Source organism: Nematolebias whitei, chromosome 2, assembly GCF_014905685.2.
Source record: "Nematolebias whitei isolate Nwh7 chromosome 2, NemWhi1, whole genome shotgun sequence".
Taxonomy (NCBI): domain Eukaryota; kingdom Metazoa; phylum Chordata; class Actinopteri; order Cyprinodontiformes; family Rivulidae; genus Nematolebias; species Nematolebias whitei.
In genome coordinates, this window is record NC_056499.1 from 36,351,235 (window position 1) to 36,373,242 (window position 22,008).

At 39.8% G+C, this 22,008-nt stretch overlaps 1 protein-coding gene across 1 annotated transcript in view; it reads left to right on the forward strand.

The window, feature by feature from the left end:
* LOC119423984 (mothers against decapentaplegic homolog 3) overlaps window positions 1–13,312 on the forward strand; it is a gene marked incomplete in the record, with an annotated part of 37,743 nt that extends 24,431 nt beyond the window's left edge. Inside the window, 7 exon segments of the mRNA XM_037691425.1 lie at window positions 2,169–2,352; window positions 2,616–2,750; window positions 5,051–5,176; window positions 5,950–6,162; window positions 6,265–6,402; window positions 8,514–8,658; window positions 12,308–13,312. Coding sequence (XP_037547353.1) covers window positions 2,169–2,352; window positions 2,616–2,750; window positions 5,051–5,176; window positions 5,950–6,162; window positions 6,265–6,402; window positions 8,514–8,658; window positions 12,308–12,431 — 1,065 coding nt within the window.
* Between the last annotated feature and the right edge of the window lie 8,696 nt (window positions 13,313–22,008).

The window sequence follows — 22,008 nt, forward strand, 5'->3', positions numbered from 1 at the left end:
CTGTCTGTCTGTCTGTCTCTGTCTGTCTCTGTCTGTCCTGTCTGTCTCTGTCTGTCTCTGTCTGTCCTGTCTGTCTTGTCTGTCTGTCTGTCTGTCTCTGTCTCTGTCTGTCCTGTCTGTCTGTCTGTCTGTCTCTGTCTGTCCTGTCTGTCTGTCTGTCTGTCTGTCTGTCTGTCTCTGTCTGTCTCTGTCTGTCTGTCTGTCTCTGTCTGTCCTGTCTGTCTGTCTGTCATCAAAGTAACAATCATGGCTGTCAAAAAGGCTTCAGTTTTTATTTTTATGGTAAATGCTAAATTACTTGAATGTAATGAACAAATTGTTTACTAACAATATAAAACAAAGCTTGGGTCTGAGATTCTCATGTAGGGACTTAATACTTTACTTTATACTTCACACTGTGCTGCCTGGCTTTCATGTTTTGATATTTAATGGGTGATTAAAGCTCTGGATTACTTTAACATGATTCTGCAAGATTTGATTCCCCTAGTTTTATTTGTAGCAAGAGGAATTCAGTGTTGATTCTTTGATGCAGGCTTATCTGAATCTGAGTATTTTTATTATCTGCTTTTATGGTTTTATAATGATACATGTTTATAAAATACACATACTCCATTTGCAGAATTTAACACCCCCACCACCTGTTAGGATGCTGGAGTCACTTTTTGAAAGCATAAAGCCTGTGATTTAAAGCTTTTAACAACAAAATCAAACAGAACATTTACCATAGACGGCCCAGATGTGGTTCAGTTGAGTTCTCAGTAGTTAGATGATATATGTTTTTGGTTTTATTCGGACGTTACGTTTGTCCTTCTAAAAACTTCATCTTAATCCTTTGGCCCTTATTCTGTGTTTATATGCGACTCTGGCCAGTTGAGACAGACACACGGGGGCATATGTGGTTGTTGACTCTTGTATAACATGATGAGCTTAACATGGTTTTGTTTTTCTGCCATGGGTCATTGTGCTATGAAATAAGCAGCTACACCCCCAATATGTCGTTGTGCAATGTCAAACAACGACCAAACCTAATCCTCCTGTCAGGGCATTGTATCCCAGATGAGTGCAGATGTTACAGTAGACAATGAAATTCCTGTTGCACATACGTTAATCTCATTTCCAGTTGTTTATTAATAGATATCGCATCATTACAAGCGTGCTCAAAGCTGGCACTCTCATCAACAGGAGGTCATTTTAGAGTCCTGCAGTGGTAAACACTTCAGAGTTAGTTTTAGAGAATAAATGTTTGTCTGGGGAATTCTAGTGACAGAAATAATTATTTGTTTGTTTTTGTTATTTGTAGGACACTTTTAGTTCTTAACTAGGCTTAGGAAATAAAGGTAGTTGTAATGCTTAGAAACTATTCATCCATTCATTCATCAGTTATCTTTACCCGCTTCTTCCTTTTTGGGTCGCGGGGGTCAGTGAGGCCCATATCCAGCAGTCACTGTGCGAGAGGCAGGGGACACCCTGGACAGGTCTCCAGTCCATCACAGGGACAAATAGAGACAAACAAGACAAACAATCATTCACTCTCTCACTCACAACTAGAGACAATTACCAATCAGTCTAAAATGCATGTTTTTGGTCTGTAAGAGGAAACTGGAGTACCCGGAGAAAACCCATGCATGCATGGAGAGAACATGCAAACTCCACCCAGAATGGCCCCCCGGCCGGGATTCAATCCGGCAACCTTCTTGCTGAGAGGCAACAGCTCGACCAACTGGACCACCGTGCCACCCTGCTTAAAAACTTAATTTGCCTATATAAACTTTTTTGCATCAAACACTATTACAATTAGATTTTTTATTTTAAATGACATATTTTTCCAAAAAATAAATTAGATTAAACCAGCAACTGTTAGGAACCCACTAAAAGCAGTATTAGATAACATGTGGATGTATAGACCAAATTGAAAATTAGAAATATAAAGGTGTAGACTATAAATTAAACAAATTTATTGAAAAGGGAAAAAAAACATGTCAAGAAAGCATCTTTCAATCAACCTTTATTTAGACAGGTAAATCCCATTGAGCCTCGAGGACTCATTTCCAAGAGAGACCTGATTTCTTGCTTAAACATGAAAAACTTACTATTAAGATCTCAGGTTGAAGACTGCAAATGATTGACAGACGTCTTTGTCTTCGTTCCTTCTTGGCAGATCTTTGGATGGCCGCCTGCAGGTGTCTCATAGAAAAGGTCTGCCTCATGTTATCTACTGCCGGCTGTGGCGCTGGCCGGACCTGCAGTCTCACCACGAGCTGCGAGCAGTGGAGCTGTGCGAGTACGCCTTCCATACAAAAAAGGATGAAGTGTGCGTCAACCCTTATCACTACCAGAGAGTGGAGACGCCAGGTACGGCAGCTTGGACGGTCAATCAATCCTTCTGACGTTGTTAGTTTCAGCAAAGATCCCGGAATTTAAGGGAGGATGTTGGTAGATTTTGAAATTAATTATATTTTGACTTGTTGAAAATAATCTAAAGTGTTTCCCTATTTATAATCCTCTTCACACTGATTTGTTTTGGTTTTGAAAGTTAAGATAAACCAGTCACTGTTGAAATATTGTAAGAAACTGCATGCTGGCTGTGTGTTTCTGACTTTATGTTTGTGTCTCAGTCCTCCCACCGGTGCTGGTGCCCAGACACACAGAAATCCCCAGCGAGTTCCCACCCCTGGACGACTACAGCCATTCAATCCCTGAAAACACCAATTTCCCTGCTGGTATTGAGCCTCAGAGCAACTACATACCAGGTACCAGTACTCCTCAAAAGCTGACTCACAGTAAGGGTCAGTTTATGGTTTGATGTATCATAAAGGCTGTTAGAAATTTTACACCTGAGCCAAAAGGGCATGCTGAGAAGTTTGTTTCTTCTTAATCTTTTTAATCTTCCTAATCTTAATCTTTAAGTGAATAAGTAAACATTTTCAGATATGGTTATTGTTATTTGTCATATGCAGGTTAGCACAAGGTCAACAATGAAATGAAATGTTCAGGATGAGAAGAAGTGTTTCGACTCGCTAAAAATAAACAACAAGAAATACTAAAGCATGCAATAAACATACAAAATAAAGTACCAAAAGTGAAAAAGAAATATAAGTATAATATTATAAAGGTCCAAAAGAAATATAATAAACAATATGGTAGAATATAACATACTCCATTTAATATAATATAATTATATAGTATATAATAGCTACAAAAAATTAAGGTGTAACACATTAAGAAAAGAAAACCATACAATTTTGAACAGGACTTCTCTGGAAGAAGGTGACAATTGAATTTTGTGGACAAACAGTTGAATGAGATTTCTGTTATTTTCAGAAGATGTCTTTCTTTATTGAAATGACAGTTTTTTTTATTTTTATTTTATAAATTTGATGCTGATTGTTTGTAAAACTTTAACTATTTATTTGGGTGAATCCTGCTCTAGTCCTTCAGCCAGTGTCTCACTGGGCTGCAACTGTTGGAGAGTAGTTGGCAAATGGCATTCAAGAGGGAGCCTCCAAAATGTCTCGAGAAAATGTTCATGGGGATTTTTTGTGAGATTTGCAGATAGTTTTTTGCTTGAATTTTAAAACGCCTTCAAAAAATTTACATGACAAATTTTCACTCAGTATAATCTTAGAGTTGTTGTGGACATCTTAAAGCTGATTTGATCGCTTCTCATTTTAGTTTCTGTAATTTTAGAACCCTAGAGCTCAGTTTTGACACCTCCACCCTCTCCTTATGGCAGAAAATGTCCAAGACTACAGTCTTAAATGTTCAGGTCTAAAAACCACACCCATCATAATCAATAATTATTTAAAAAACTGCCTGATCAAAATCTGCCTATCTTCGTTTAAAAATTATCCTTCAGTAAATTAAACCAGAAACATCAAAGTGGGTACAAAGTGGGCCAAGATGGAGAGGGGCAGGAAATAATGTGAGCTGTCTCCAGGAAAGTTTTTGCTGAGCACACAAAATTAGGCAGTGATTTTCAAAAATATGTTTCAAAAACACAGCATGGTTTGCTGGTCGCAAGTACTCAGAATTAGGGCTGCACGATATTATCGACATGGTATCGTATCGGCCGATATTAGCATTAAAGTTCAATATCGGATATCGGTCATTCCATCAAAATAACTCACCGATATAAAAGACGCTGTTTTTGTATGACAACCCAGTGACAAGGATGCCTGCAGCGGCAGCACAACATGATGACGTCACATGTGCCTACCTGGTCTCATGGAGGAGAGGAAAATTCAAAATGTCGGCTGTGTGGAAGTTTTTTTTTGGTTGATGAGGATGTCTGATTCCAAAGATTTATGGACTATGTTGAGCCTCGCTACATCCTCCCCATTCTGAAATATTTTTCCAACGTACCTTAATTTCTGACGTCATTGAGAAGCTAATAGCTGATAGCACTTGGGTGAGTTTTACCACAGACATTTGGACATCGTAGCATGATTAGTCTTATGGCACAACGGATAGACAAAAACATTGAACTTAAAAAGTCTGTCCTTCATGCACAAGAGTGCAGAGGATCCCACACTGCAGCTAGGAACCTGGAACAAGCCTCCACAAGTGAGACAGCATCGCAGGTGACTAATGCTAATAAATAACATTTAACACTTTTCATTTAATATAAGTTAAAGTGCTCTGCATATCATATGGCTGTTACTGAATATATGTCACTAGCTCTTACAGCTGTTACACATTTTTTGTAGCAAATAAGCCTAAATAAGAGGGCTATGTTCTGACAAAGGAACATATATAAAATATCGGTATCATTTATCGACCAAATCCAATATCGTGCATCCCTACTCAGAATTCAATGAGACTGTAAATAACTGAAAGCCCAGTGAAACACTGCATGTACCTTTTGGTTTGGCCTTGGTTTGATGCCTGAAATCTACAAGCATGGGTAAGTAAGGAAACTGTAAATAGGTGACCACAGCTGTGTTCCCTTCAGCCAAGTGTTATCTGTACAAACCTGAGATTCTGTCAGCCACCTGTGTCTCGATAAGTAGTTTTTGTGTGTCTTGGTCTCATGTGTTTTCATGTTTCTCAGAAACGCCACCACCTGGATACCTCAGTGAGGATGGAGAGACTAATGATCACCAGATGACCCACAGTATGGACACGAGCTCGCCAAACCTGTCACCGAACCCCGTTTCGCCCACACACAGTAACTTAGGTAACTAACTACTTGTCTGTGTGGATTTTCTTTTCGGTCTTCTTCACTTGCAGACAAAATGTTTCACCGCTGTTTGTTCCCAGTGGAATTCTGTGTTTGGTTTAACTGCGTTCTTCAAGAGGAAACGAGGGGATGAAAGAAGCTTTTGTCCTTCACACCCTCAGTGTGAGCCATTAGACAGGCCAAGGCACTGCTCGGTTCACACTAACATCAATAAAAATATCCTACGTTTGTTCTCACAGGATAAGAAACCCCCCAGGGAGACTTTAGCTGGAATGCTGCTGGTTTAAATAAGAAAATGACACCAGTTTTACTTGGCAGCGAGGTCTGTTCTTGTCTGAACTTTAAAGACTAAACGATGAAGTTCTCAGAGAATTTTTGGTGTTGAGGAGGAATCATCAGTGGAAATAAATTTTCATATTTTCTATGGGGAAACAGGGTCTGATGTTTTCCGAACCTAAGCTATCACAATTTTTTCACCATTTCTCTCCACATTTCATTCATTTTGTCTCCTTTTGATTATCATTCCCCCTCATTTCTGTTTTCTCTCATTTGTTTTGTTGTCTGCTTGACTTTTCTTTAGCTCCATTTGCATTCACTTAATATTCCTACAGCACCGACTGCAGTGTCTGGCTTCTTTTTTCTCTCTCTCACAAAGTCAGACAGATCTGCACAATTCAGCCTACTCACAGACAAAGTACACAATACAGAATTGAACTCCTGGTCTCTCCCTCAGTTTTCACCACACCAACTGTGTTTTTTTTCTGCCTCAGACCTCCAGCCAGTAACATACTGTGAGCCGGCCTTCTGGTGCTCTATTTCATACTACGAGCTGAACCAGCGAGTAGGAGAGACCTTCCACGCCTCGCAGCCCTCGCTGACAGTGGATGGCTTCACAGACCCCTCCAACTCTGAGCGTTTCTGCCTTGGATTGTTGTCAAACGTCAACCGAAACGCAGCTGTGGAGTTAACACGCAGACACATCGGTGGGGCTCAGTACTCCACTCAGATCCAGTGTCAGTCAAATACAACGAGTAATCACAGCTACTCTTAACGACATCTATTGTTCTGTCTTTTATATCTCTAAGGACGTGGTGTGCGGCTGTATTACATCGGCGGAGAGGTGTTTGCAGAGTGTCTCAGTGACAGTGCTATCTTTGTCCAGAGCCCCAACTGTAATCAGCGTTATGGTTGGCACCCTGCCACTGTCTGCAAGATCCCTCCAGGTGTGTGTCCAACAGATAGTCAGAAGAAAAACATTAAGTGTGATGAATTCGGACAAACATAGACAGGAGTACATGGAAACTATTCGTCACTCATTTGTCGAGGTGGCGCAGCTCTTGTTTTTAAGTCTAAATGTCTCTGTGTGTGTGATTTGTTTTGTAAATTGAAATGTATGAAAGCATTATAATTAAAAAAAAGCAGAGGTCAACTTTCAGTAAAGGTTCAGTGAAAGCACTCTCAGTATTACAGTGAAGTTAATACTGGAGTGCCTTGTTAGCCAAATGTATAATAATCATGTTTATATGTTTGAACTGAATGATTCAGAGCAGATGTGCTCTAAATGTACCATCATGACCATGAAATAGAGAAAACCTCATCACCATCAATCGAAGGATGTCTTCCCTGTCCAACATGCACTGTTTTCTTTCCATGCAGTTTCCTCAATACATTTTCTCATCTATTTGTTGTTTAAATCAAGATAGACCTTTACTAAAACTCATACTGATGCCGTTTGTTGTCTGAGCCCATAGTCTCTTTAAGCAAAAATGTAATGGCCCATCTTAAGTCTACATATCTTCTGGCACTGCTCAGGTGTTATGAGAGCCCAGGTTGCTCTGATAGTGGCCTTCAGCTCTTCTGAATTGTTGGGTCTGGCGTATCACATCTTCCTCTTCACAATACTCCATAGGTTTTCTATGGGGTTAAGTGAGTTTGCTGGCCGATTAAGAACAGGGATACCATGGTCCTTAAACCAGGTACTGGTAGCTTTGACACTGTGTGCAGGTGCCAAGTCCTATTGGAAAATGAAATCTGCATCTCCATACAGTTGGTCAGCAGCAGGAAGCATGAAGTGCTCTAAAACTTCCTGGTAGACGGTTGTGTTGACTTTGGACCTCAGAAAACTCAGTGGACCAACACCAGCAGATGGCATGGCACCCCAAACCATTACTGACTGTGAAAACTTTACACTGGACCTCAAGCAACATGGATTCTGTGCCTCTCCTCTCTTCCTCCAGACTCTGGGACCTTGATTTCCAAAGAAAATGCAAAATTTACTTTCATCAGAGAACATAACTTTGGACCACTCAGCAGCAGTCCAGTCCATTTTATCTTTAGCCCAGGCGAGACGCTTCTGACGCTCTCTTGTTCAAGAGTTGCTTGACACAAGGAATGCGACAACTGAAACCCATGTCTTGCATACGTCTGTACGTGGTGGTTCTTGAAGCACTGACTCCAGCTGCAGTCCACTCTTTGTGAATCTCCACCACATTTTGAAATGGGTTTTGTTTCACCATCCTCTCCAGGGTGCAGTTATCCCTATTGCTTGTACACTTTTTTTCTACCATATCTTTTCCTTCCCTTCGCCTCTTTATTAATGTGCTTGGACACAGAACTCTGTGAACAGCCAGCGTCTTACTTTTGTGCCTTGCCCTCCATGTGCAAGGTGTCAATGGTCGTCTTTTGGACAATGGTCCAAACTCAGAATTTACTGGAATTATTTTATTATGTCAGACTTAAAGTATTCTTGGTGTACCTTGAAATTAAAAAAATATGTCACAAGTGAGAAACATTTACTGCTAATTTATACTTTGACATGTCAAACAAACAGGCAGCACGGTGGCACAACTGGTAGAGCTGCTGCCTCTCAGCGAGCAGGTCCTTGGTTCAAACCCTGGTCCAGGGGCCTTTCTGGGTGGAGTTTGCATGTTCTCTCCGTGCATGCGTGGGTTTTCTCCGGGTGCTCCGGTTTCCTCCCACAGATCAAAAACATGCATGTTAGGCTGATTGGTAACTCTAAATTGTCCCTAGGTGTGAGTGAGAGAGTGAATGGTTGTTTGTCTCATTTGTCTCTATGTGTCCCTGTGATGGACTTGTGACCCGTCCAGGGTGTACCCCGCCCCTCGCACAGTGATTGCTGGACATGGGCACCAGCGACCCCCGTGACCCAAAATGGAATAAGCGGGTAAAGAAAATGGATGGATGGATGTCAAACAAACCTTTAAATTAATGGTCATTTTTGTCCCAGCTTTTGTGTAGATGGGAACCAGCTGCGAGTTACTTTTTTTTGGTTCTCTTGGTTCTCCGGTGTAACTGTCTGTGTTTTTCCTTTCAGGATGCAACCTGAAGATCTTTAACAACCAGGAGTTTGCTGCCCTGCTGGCGCAGTCAGTCAACCAGGGCTTTGAGGCCGTCTATCAACTTACCAGAATGTGCACCATCCGCATGAGCTTCGTCAAGGGCTGGGGAGCTGAATACAGGTAACCCGCTCTTACAGCCCAGGTGATCAGGTGTCCCACTTTGTGCAGAACTGCACAGGACATTAAGCATTTGTTCCTTATTCCACTAATTCAAATTGATAGCTTGTGTTTTGTAGGGCTGTGTTTTTTAATACAACACAACAAAACTGACCTTTTTAAAGGTTTGGTTTATGTCCCGTAACTGAATAAAGTACAAAACATCCTGTTATAGAAGCATCTATTTATTGACATATCAAATTAAAGGCTGGTGGAGTCTTCTAAGAAAGATTCTGGCCCCCGAGCAAATTTTGTTGTTCACCCAGATTTAAAAAAAATATATATATAATTTTAGTAGAAAATCATTTGGAATCGAATAAAAATGAAAATTACGACAGCATCTGGTGCAATCTTGTTTAAATTGCCGGATAAAGAAGGAGCACTCAGGGGGCGGGAGGGGGAGGAAGCATTGCACTTTGTTACAAAAATCAAACCTAAACTTGATTCAGGCTGCTAGAGTGAGTACAAGAACTTGTCTTTAACAGAACTATATTTATGAGATTATTAAAAAAGTTAAAGGCTCTTACATTTATGGTCTAATGAGTTTGTTTAAATTGGACATTTTAGACCACCTTTAGCTTTGGTGAACTGACCCACACAAACTTTTTGTCCCTCAAACGATTGGTTAGGATGTCGTCTCTGACGTCACAGACAAGGTTCAAATAAATAATAATTACGCACTTTATTAGCTTTTTCAGTGATTTAAAGCCGTACGAGCAAAGATGGCCTCCCCCACAGAGCAACTGTGAATGTAAACGCAGACAATAGAACCAAGCGGTGAATCACAACTCACCATCCAACAGACATCTGCTCACGCTCTGGTGAATCCAGAGTATGACGTCATGCAGCGCTCATCAATAGAAACAGGCCCCAGCAGGCACACCGGACTATTTTTAAACAAACACACATGTGCCGTGTCAAAAAGCAATGTCAGACTTTCCCTCTTTTACTCCTCAGAGCTTTCCACACAGTTTGACTCACTGATAGTAGAAGGGGGGGGGGGGGGGGCTTAATGTTGGTCTGACACATGAGGTTTCCAAAGGGAAAGACCACATGTCAACCCAAACGCTGACATGTGGAGACACTTAAAGACAGGAGTCGGATTTCGTGATCAGGCAGGCCTCTTTCCTTCCTGCCACCTCCACCTTATTCTCATTTCCACTCGTCTGTTTTTCTCATTTGTTCCTTTTGTAAGTTCTTTTAATTCACATAAAACAAACATCACAACAAAAAATGGAAATGTCGAAACAAAAGAAAGGGCACCCTCGCTAAAAGAAAGAAACATAGCAGCAGGAAAAAAGACCAACATGAGCCTGGAGCTTGAAGCTCTAGTAGAGCTGAGTGAAACCAAAGTGACAGGAAAAGGAAATGGTGATGCAAGTTTCAGCAGATGGATCAACTCTCGCAAGGCAAATCATTTAATGAAACTAAACGGCAACAAAGCAGCAGGTGGGCGAGCGCAGAGGCAGCTTTGGCGCTTGTCAGATAACGAAATCTGAATCCTTGTAGAAACCTGACCCATCTTTTTACAACACACTGTATAGTCCTTCAGTGCACAATAACATTGCTGATATTTGTTTCTTCTAGCTCCTAAAACCTAATGAGGGCTGCCAAACATTTTCTCTTTTCATTTTTTTGTATATTACTTGAAACTGTTAAAAATGTACTCCAATTAGATATTTTCCTAACAGTACCAGTGAACGCACACACAGACACAAGCAAAACATTGAAGTGGGCAAAAACAAAACAACTAGAAAATACCATTTAGATCTCAAAAAGTTAAGTTTTTCCTGCTAAAATTCTTTACTTATGCGTAAATTAAGACCAGCATGGTTTTGGTTTTTTTACATTTCAGATGAATGGTTTTTGTTTTGAGTACACTTTGGAGCCTTTAAATTCTTATATTTTAGTCGATATTTAAGGCTCGTCATGAGCAGATCATTAAATTAGAACTTTATGTGTTGTTGCTCATCAGAAAAGAGGATGAACATTTATCATTTAACTTTTTGGTTAACGGCATTTTCTTGGTGCAAAGCAGTAGCATCTTTATGTACAGATTACAGATCCAAGACGAATCCATATGACAACCAGCTGACCCCATTGCGGTGGCTGTATCTGCAGTGGAAAGCAAATGCAGTACTTGCCGGTTTAAAGAACAATGAAAGGACGGACTTTGTTTCCATGGCAATTTTTAATATTTTGACCATTTTTTTGGCCAGCTTTCAGTCAGAATGCATGGTAGAAAACCCCCACTGCTGCACAGGTCTCCTCCCCTCACAGATTGTTTTTTATTTATTTATTATTTTATTTCAGTTGAGTTTATTTATATACCACAAAGTCACAACAGAAGTCGTCTCAGGGCACAGCATAGAAAACATTCACATACATAAAAAGTCAGTTAACATTTATTTAAAGGCTCCAGTAAACTCACGCGGACCTTTTTTCCGCGCGGACTTGATGCACACTTTCTGCAAACGGTTGAGACTTCATATTCAAGCGTCCACCCTGAGCAGCTGCAGTCAGCTCCGCAGGCAAGGGGCGTTTACCTTCGGGACAAATTGAGGTTGCCATTTGGTCATTTGCTGACACACCTACTGGATTGATTGACAGGTCGCACACACACACAAAAAAGAAAGCTGGCAGCCCCAGCCGCAGCAGTGTTCTGTGTTTATATGTTGTTAATAAAAAATTCTAAACAAAAAACAGGGAGCGCTGGCCCTGCAGCCCACACATCAGATCAGCCCACCAGAAAATCTCCAGACCCTCCCACAGCCACGCTGGACATGATTTTAATTTGCTTGTGACAAATTCCTTCATTTCTCACCATTTCAGTCATGGCATCAACGGAGAAGGAAGAAATCGCTTGCCTCTTGGGAAAAAAACAAACAAAAGAAAAGGCCATTAAACCAGATCAGGGATGAAGAAGAGGAATTTAATACATTGGTGTCACATACAAAACCGTCTGTCGCCGGGCAGTTTATTGTGCGACACCGAGTACGAGTACGCAGTCATAAAAATTGAACTTTGCACGGACATGCCCAGTGGGCGTCCGCTTCCAGTCCAATCCGGTACACACGGACTGACGTACACCCGAGTATACTGGAGGCTTAAGGAGACAGCAGATTTTGAAACAGGAAATCTGGTCAATGCACATTTATCTTGGGGGTGTGTTCTCATGACTCAGTGACAGTACACTACCTCATTGGTCAATAGGGTTACTTCTGGTTGCATGGCCACAGAGTGGGATTTTGAGTATTTAGTAGCACAATTGGAACCATGAGCGAGAGGGATCTGTCATGAGTACCTGTGACATTCACTCTGTCTGCAACAAAAGCCCACCCCCAAGAGAGGTGGGTGTTGGGCACCCAGGTGTGTCAAGGAAAATGTTATTCAGCTGCAGCAAGATTGGTGTCTTGTCAAAATAAAATAAATTATTTTTTGAAGGTACATAAATTAGTTGCTCCTGTGTATAAGCCATGGGCTCCAAAGCACCCGTGTCACTAACATCACTATAACAGCAGTGTTTCTAAACCCTGCCTTTTATGTCTGTCACACTCCAAATAGCTGAATTTTTATTTTAAACATCTGTTTTTGTTCCTTGTGGGTTTCACAGGCGACAGACAGTGACCAGCACCCCCTGCTGGATCGAGCTGCACCTGAACGGCCCGCTGCAGTGGCTCGACAAGGTGCTCACTCAGATGGGCTCCCCGAGCATTCGATGCTCCAGTGTCTCTTAGAGACGCTTCGTCCTCTCATTCCCCGCGCACCTCGTCTCTTGATCAGAGACTGAAGACAGAGATGGGAACAACGAGACACAAAGGCTCCCCCATCCTTTGATTCAGCTACTCTTTGTCCCTCACCCACCTGCTGTCAGGAGCACTTTTTATACACATTTTGTTTGTGGCAAAAGGGGACAAGTGCATTAGTGTTGTACCATGTTAGTAGGTTCTTAGTACTTATTACTACGTTTCTTTTTCATGCTGGGTTTTATGTTTGCCAATAAAAGACCAGACAGAATATCCACATGGGATCTTTCTAGTCAAGATTGTCTCACTTTCATTTAAATTTCTTGTTCAGAATTTTTTTGTCCACATTATAAATTGAACCATGAATTAAAAAAAAATGACAATCCTAAATCTGAAAAGCATGTGAGATTTAGGAAAGAAACACATTTAATTTGTTTCCATATTTGTGCGTTTGATGAAATATGAAGATTTGTACAAATGTACAACAGTGAGGTGGACTGACAGTAATTTATATAATGAAAATAGTAATGCATTGTGAAAAATACAAATAACCTCTGAATATATAGGCCTCAGAGAGGAGGGTCACTCATATTATAGTCAGCATGCGTTACTTAGATGAGGCAAACATTACATTTAGCATCATTTTTTAGTCAAAACAGTATGAAAACTGAGAATTGAGCTCAGTTTTTAAATGTCCAAGGCAAGAGCACAGAAGCTATGTGTTTAAAATTTGACAAGAGTACTTAACGACAATGAAAGTCAATAAATGTCACCACAAAGACGATGGACTCTTTATTTAGAGTTGGTATAGTGATGTAGACAAAGCACATCAGTCTGCTGTTCTCACATGCTTTTCAGAGGGTCGAGTAAAATCAACATTGTGCATTCATTTCAGGAAGCTGTGCTACAAATACAGAATACTTTAGAAGCATTTTGTGTAGTAAATGCATTCAAACAGGACTTGAAAGCAGCTTCATTTCTTTAGTGCTCTTCAGACTTTGAAAAATGACAAACTTGTGTGAATATCTGTGATATCGACGTTCTGCAGAACGTTTTGAAGTGTTGGAACACGACGAGTGTCCTGCTTTGTTACCGTTCTCTTCCTGCAGTTTGGTCTTAATTTTAGCCACATTGACTCCTCACACAGATCTGTAGGGGGAAAACACATGGAATATAAAGAATTTAAAGAAAAGATAGGTAAACATTGCAGTGGTTCCCAACCCTGGTCCCTGAGGAACACCGTCCTGCATGTTTTAGTTGTTATTTCTCTGCTCCAACACACCTGATTCAGTGGTTTAATTACTTCAAGTTCTGCAGAAGCCTGTTTAATCACCCGTTCATTCAAATCAGGTGTTGGAGCGGAGAAGCAACTAAACCATGCAGGATGGTGTTCCTCAAGTACCAGGGTTGGGAACCATTGCATTAGAGATAGCTTGTTGCAAGTTGTGTATGAGTCAAGTAAAAGCACTGCTGGCAGGTCTGAGCTGAGAGGCAGGTTTTATTCAAAGCACAGCTCTTCTCAAAGGGAATAGTGTAGATAATTATAGGCGTGTAAAAAAACTAGTTCTTAGAATCAGTTAGTTTTATTTCCAGGTCTATGTACATATAGTACACGTGTTTCATCATGGATGGGTTTGGAAGCGGAAGAACACAAACATGGACTTGATGCTGGTCAAAGCTAAAAGCTGGGAAAAACAGAAGAGCACAGTCATAGCGTTGGTCCCATTTCCTTTGAACCACCCACTCAGGTGGAAGTGGATCTGCTTCCTGGTTCTGTAACACTAGACAAAGGCTCAGTGGGTGAGCATGAACATGTTGAATGTGTTTATTTACGTGAACTTGGCTCTTGATGTTGAGGCCAGTCTGTGACATTATAGGGACTCGAGAGTAAACATCAGAATAGTGTCATATTACCAGTGATTACAAAAAGTTTGATTATTATAAAGTCTCAAACTTAAGTGTGGAATTGTTTCAGGACCCGTAGCATCTACCAGTCTGAAACAAGCCGGCTCTGTTTAGAGCTTCTAGTGTCCTTGAACGCAGCAGTTCTGATTCTGTTAGGATCTTCAACTGCACGGTTAATGTAACTACCCAGTAGAGGAGATTTCAAAAGTACATTGATTGTTTTTATACACTCTTCTGCAACTTATAGTGCTTATGTTTGTTTCTCCTTGTTTATATTGTTCATCCTTTAAACCATTAGCTGTGATTTATGCTCCCCTACTCCGATTTTTTTTTTTTTTTTTTAGATTTCTTGTATAAATCTAAACCTTGTATTTTTTTTCCTGCCTATACAAAGTGTATGTGATGCTTTGTATTTTTGTCTTTTATTGTTGATTTACAAATAAAATGTACAACTTGTGCTGGAACTGAGAAGACTATTACTAAATAAACATGCATCAATACATTTTATTTTTAGCATGTTTAGGGGAAAATATTTGATTTTTATTCAATGTTCGACCTATTGATGAAATTTTAATTGATTTAAAGTAGTTTTTTTTTCACATTACATGTACAACCCCAATTCCAAAAACGTTGGGACGTTATGTAAAATGCAAATTAAAATATTTTCATAAACCCACACTTTATTCACAGTGGCGTAAATGTATCAAATGTTCAAACGAAGATTGCAACATTCTTTTGTTAAATAAGATAATTTTGAATACAGTTGCAATACATCAAAAATGTGGAGACAGTTGCAATAAAAAGCTGTAAAATTAAGTGGTTCTAGGACATTTTGGAACAATTTAGGTTCAATGACAACAGGTCGACGACCAGGTAAAAACCTGCCTCTCTGATGGTATATGGGTGCATTAACGCCTATTGAAATGGGCAGCTTACACGTGGAGAGGCATCGTCAATGCTGCTATTCTGACAATGTCTTTTTCAGGGAAGACCTTGCAGATTTCAGCAAGACACTGCTGAACCACATCTGTTAAAACTGCACTGTGTCATTGTGGAAGAGTCCTGGTGCTGAACTGGTCTGCCTGCAGTCCAGATCACTCAGACGGCTGCTAAAATAACAGGATGTTTCCCAGAGATCATGACCCTGTCCCAACTTTATGGAGATGTGTCGCTGCCATAAAATTCAAAACTGCTTAATATTTGTTTTTTCTTTTTTAACATGTTTAAAAAGTTCAATTTTGAACTAAATGTGGGTTTATGAGCTTTGCACATGGTTTTACACAACGTCTCAAACTTTGCCAAAATTGGGGGTTGTTGATGAAACGGAAGCATTTTAGGTTCGATCCTGTCTGCTTCCTTACCTTGATGTATTCGCTCGTCCGTGGTGGGTACTTTACAGGGGTGGAAGTAATGAATTACAAATACGCAGTGGTGGAGAAAGTACTGAAACACTGTACTTAAGTAAAAGTACAAATAAACAGACAAAAATGTACTCTAGTAAAAGTAGAAGTATCACATTAACATTTTTACTTAAGTAAAAGTAAATAAGTACTTGCTTTTAAAAATATTTAAAGTATTAAAGTAAAAGTACTTACTGAATGTATTACCTAACGCAATGGTCTACAATATTACGTGTATCTACCGTATGTATATTTTCTGTAATACATTAATAGTGTTGTTCCATTTTAATGATCAATGCTGCAGATAATACATGTTTTTATTGTGTTTACTCTGTGACACAGTTCACACTTGGACTTGTGATTCTGTGTAGCAGAATTTTAGGGATGACATGCAGAGTTATGTCATTAAGCAAAATAAGAAAGAGGAATGATTTTACCTTTGAAAGTTTTTATTTAACACAAAGTAAAACCAATGTGTCATTTTAACATCAGTAAACACATTTAAGTAAAAGTTGTCTGATGAAAAAAGGAGCATTAGACACAACAAAGGAACAGGCTCTGATCATTTCAACTCCAGTTAAAATACTGTCTAAACCCTGTACTGTGTCAATAGTGGACAATATTTTAACTTCTTGACACCATTTTCAAAACTTGGACCTGAGTGTCGAGACATTTGGAGACATCTCTTCTCCTAACGTCCATGAACTGACACATTTTAATATTGCAGCAAGAATTTCTTCAAGTTCAGAAGAAGTTTGTTTTCAAAGTTTTTTGAGTCCAGTCGGGCTCTTTTGGGAGAATCTGTCCTGCTGTACTGAATAGTGTTTCAATAGTCTTTCAATAATCTTTTAATATTCTTTCAATAGTCTGTCAATAAGGTCATGGGTGGTGCGTATCTTCTGGCTGACTCTACGAGGTATAATCCATTTTGGGTGTGTTAGTGGTGCTGCGGGTGCTCCCAGCTCAGTGACATAAATACTAGAATATACATCATTGGTTCAGCTCTTCTTGAAGGTGGGTCTAACGTTACCTGCCCTCTTTGCAGTGATTCAATGAACCAACTCCCTTCACCATTAGTTACTTTCAAACTAACAGACAAATCAAAAAAACTTAATGAGAATGTAACTTGTAACACAACGCAGTATGTGTAGTAGAAAGTACAGATACTTAATGTAAAATGTAGTGGAGTAAAAGTAGAAAGTACCCACGGTTAACTCTACTTAAGTAAAGTACAGATACAAGAAAAATGTACTTAAGTACAGTAACAAAGTACTTGTACTTAGTTACATCCCACCACCGCAAATACGTTACAGTAATTTAGATTTTTTTTTTTTTTTTTTGGGGGGGGGGGGTACTTGTACTTTTATGAGTATTTCTTTCAAGTATGTAATTTTACTCATATTTATGTACAATTTAGACCATGTAATCTACTTTGCTATTAAAATCTGAAGTCACTACTGAGTACGGCCACAATTTGAATTAATCTTCAAATCGTTCATCTGCATCTTCGTAGCCAATAAGGCTCTCAGATCATGAACGCACCAGTTACCTATGATGTAAGCAAAGGACAACTCTGTAGAGTAGAGAGTCCTTTATGGACCCAAGCTTTGAAGAAAAAGCCAAAATGGAGACAGAGGACAAACTGTCAACAGAGAATATGAGGAGGTACAGGCTGAGTGCACGTGGCCGTACCTGGAGGAATGTTTCATGCACAGAGGGTGAAAAGGAGACGGGTCCAGATGTAAACTTTGTTTGATCTCTACGGTGACAGCAGCTCACAAGACTTCATCTAATCTCAAAAAACATATTGTGGTATACGAGGTTTTACAACTACCTGTTTGATAATGTTTTTTATTATTTGTATGTGTGGGTTATTAGTTTGACTAAGAATGCAAAGATCTTAGATGTTGTCACTGCCATCGGTTAGTACTAGAATAAGACGGAGCTGCTGAGCGTCTGAGAAATGTACTTTGAATGTAGATATTATACACAGTAAATCAAAATGAATGACTTCTATTGACAACACAATAAAACAGCAAGTGGTTAAAAAGTCATTAATACTCCGAGTAGTTTTTGAGAAGAGTACTTTGATTTAAGTTTTTTTTTTTTTTTTTTATAAAGCCAGTACATTTATTTGTAATTGAGTACAATTTACGCAGTGTAACAGTACTTGAGTACAGGTTTTCAGTACTCTTTCCACCTCTGGTAATGTGGTGTCTGGTATTAAACTGTAAGCACAGGCCCACAGCAGACACCACTGTTTCTTGTTGCTACAAGAGAAGAGTCCATAAACAGAGTCGCTGTCACAGAGACACAAAGTCAGGCTTTGTTGTGGTACCCTTTGGTCCAAGACACTGTTCTAGTCGCTCCGTGTGCTCCAGCTGATCAGTTGATGAAAAAATATCCAAAACGTGCTTTCTGTGATTTTTTTTTTCTTTTGCATCATGAGCATGGTGAACTGCAGCAGCGACACAGCCGGCCTTTCGCCACAGTCCCCTACACGATCTCTGCTCGAGAGCAACCTTCAATAATTAACTCTGGTTCGTTGGAGTCAAACGGAGGGCAAGCATGAATCACTGACTGAGACTGGAAGCATGCAACAAAAATAAATGGATGACGTCAAGACTAAATATTTTAAGACATGTATTAAACATTCATTTACTTCAGTTTAAAGCAGATTCGGCATGTTTGATTTACATAAGTCAAAACCAGTTCACTCCTCTGGTTTACACATCAGAAATACTCACCAGTTAACATGATTAATGGAAGTACAAATATTCAGATTTAACCTGGTTTACAAGATAAAATTTGTTAAAAGTTGTCTGAGGTTTGGATCAACTGCTTTTAACACAAGCCAACACAGCTCAATACTGACATCTGCTGGCTGGAAGAATAATGAAAGAGTTTTTATTTTAGGTTTTGACTCAGTGTTTGAGTTGTTATATCATCATGTTCAGTTCTCTAATCAGTCAGTAGAATAATTAAATTCCTCTTATTTTATTCAACTTAATTTAAAACATTTGCCATAGAGTACGTTTGTTATTGCTTAAAAATTATTTTAGTAGGTGTCATTAATCCAGCTGTGATTTGTGCCTTTAAGATTAAAAATAATCCTGAAGATGTGCTGAAACAGCACAGACTGAGGACCTGCATGTTTTAAACTAAACACTAAAACTGTTGTTACGATGAAATCTTCATTTGACTGTTTTTCTGATACTCTGTTGAAATTAGATTGTTTTGACAAACTTTAAACTTGTTCTTTTTTTAGGGTGAATGGTTGTTTGTCTCTATGTGTCCCTGTGATGGACTTGCGACCCGTCCAGGGTGTACCCCGCCCCTCGCACAGTGATTGCTGGACATGGGCACCGGCGACCCCCGTGACCCAAAATGGAAGAAGCGGGTAAAAGATAATGGATGGATGGATGTTTTCTCTAAAAAATAACTTTCTGCTGAGGTAAATTACTACTCAAGGGTTCAGCTGGATGCCTCCTGTGCACATCACTGTGACCTCCCTGCTTGGGAGTTTGCTGATTTAATTTTTGACAATGATTTCTTGAAACGCTTGGAAACAGTTTGCTGCTGATCGTCTTGTGTTAAGTTCATGTACTTAAAGTGAGCTATGAAACCACGTGCACTAAATGAAAATGTATGAACTTTTATTCTACAGTTTTGTGTTGTTTATTATTACAGAGGTCATAAATTGCTCCCCGGGCGCTTACATAGCTGCCCACTGCTCCACCTGGGTGTATCCCCGGTGTGATGGGTTAAATGCAGAGAACCAGTTTCTTCTTTGTATGGGAACATACAATGATGACAACACAAAGCACTTTATTATTATTATTTATTATTATTTGGTGGATGAAATGTGAGTTTTTGTGTTTGTAATACATGATGGTGCATCCAACATGTGTCTCTTTTATGTTTATTACATAAACAGCTTTTGTTCCACAGAGTCGGGTCACCTCTGGTTCTTAACATGGATCTGGGGATATCCAAAATAAGCAGAGTGGATCTCAGAGCTGTGGCTGACGTGTGACGATGTAAAAGTCCCGAGAGGTAAGGTGCACCCCCAGAGATGACCCGACTGAGAATTATTGGATTTGGTACCTGGATGATTGAGCATGAACTTTGTTAAATTTACAAGTCCTGCGACTTATACACCAAAGCGACTAATATACATTTTTTTTCTCTCCATTTTTATAACTCAATCTTTGGCTGAGATATGACGATTTCATTCATTCTGGCATGAAAAATATTAAACATTACCATTTTCAGCCGCTAGAGGGACCTCAAGAATTATGTCAAGCCACGTGTTTCACTAATGGGTAAAAGTGGCTATTAATGAGACACTTGGCTTGCCATAAGAACAACCTTCATCTCGCTCTGGAACTCCTGGAGCAAACTTCAAATCAGCTTCATATCCCCGCCCAGATGAAAAGCAGCTGATTTGACCATTAAATTCTCATTTATTATGGAAAAGTTCAACTGAGACACACATTTACTATAATGTCGAGCAAACAAATAATTGTTTTTAGGTGGTTATCTTGTTAAATTTCGAAGAAATGCACAGCGAGCCCTCCCTCTGTGTGCTCTCGCAAATCGATTTTTGAAATGCAGCTATTTCAATCAATCAATCAATCAAATCAATCAATCAACTTTATTTATACCCTTAGGTAGATTTGGTTGCAGTGAGATGAGTCAGCTTTCTTGCCAGACAGGAAACTTGACATAGACACACATTAAGTATAAAAAAATAAATACAACATAATTCAAACATTATATATAAAAAAAAGAAAATCACGGCCCAGTGCTATCCTATGCTAACACCATTTTCATTCAACCTTTATTTAGCCAGGTAAATCCCATTGAGCCTCGAGGACTCATTTACAAATGAGACCTGATTTCAACAAAGAAGGATGACAACAATGGACAACAGCGACAACAGTAGACAGTTATAAAAAGGCATACAGATTTTTTATTTTTTTTTACAAATAAGATGGCAAAAAGAGTAACAAAACAGCTAGATTCTAAGGTGAATGTAGAAAACTAAAAACAGGAACATGTCTGCATTGGTCCCTGCCAGGAGTCCAACAGATTCTTAAAGCCACTTAGAGAGGTCAAGGTCGAGAGCTTCAGATATTTTTGTAAGATATTCCAGGAAACAGGAGCGGAGGAGGAGAAGGTCCTTTTGCCAAGTTCAGTTCGCACTGAGGGAACACTGCAGGTAATAATGTCCTGAGAGCGCACGCTGTAGCTGCACTCACTCAGAGACATGTAGGAGGAGATGTATGAAGGCAGCAGACCAAGAAGTAATTTAAAGATGAAAATGTACCAGTGAGAGAGTTTGCGTGAAGTTAATGGTGACCAGTTAACCAGTGAATACAGGGTGCAGTGGTGGGTACGATAATCACAGCCAGTTATGAATCTTAGTGCACCATGATAGGCAGCATCCAACATCTGCAGGGTTCTTGTAGGAGCGTTCATGTAAATAATGTCACCGTAATCAATGGAGGGAAGGAAGGTCACAGATAAGAAATAAGGTGGAAGTTCATCTGGACTTGCAGATTTTTTAGGATCAAGATCTTTTAACAGTTTATTGACCTCACTGACTGAGAACGGAGAAAAAGAGAAGGTGTGATTAATTGAGGATTGACTTGTAGAAGGTCTATAAAAGTTAAATCTGGTCCTCTGGACATTCAAAAAAAAAAAAAAAATAGCAAAACAACAACAAAAAAATGTAGAAACGTTTCGTCTCTCATCCGAGAGACTTCCTCAGTCTGAGGAGCTGTGAACAGCTCAGTCTCTTAAATAGCACCGTCTCAGAGTGGATCAACCAGTTTGCTGCTGACAACCAAAACCAGCTGATCACATGCTCAAGAAGGACCATCAGCCTAACAATGGGTCATTAGCACACTGATGGCTGTTTACTATTCACAGAGGGCTGAGTGATACTAGCAATCACAGCATTGTAAGAGGGGGACAGTTGAACCCGGAGGCCTCCACCCCTGTTTAACGATGGATGATTTCTTTTCACAAAGATGGCCTCCTTTACTCCTCTCTCAAACCATCGTTCCTCTCTATCCAGGATGTGCACATCTTCATCCCTGAAAGAGTGACCACTGGCCTGGAGATGAGTGTAGACCGCAGAGTCCTGTCTATGCATGTCTATCCACCCAGAAAGGCCCCTGGACTGGGGTTTGAACCAAGGACCTGCTAACTGAGAGGCAGCAGCTCTACCAGTTGTGCCACCGTGCTGCCCGAGT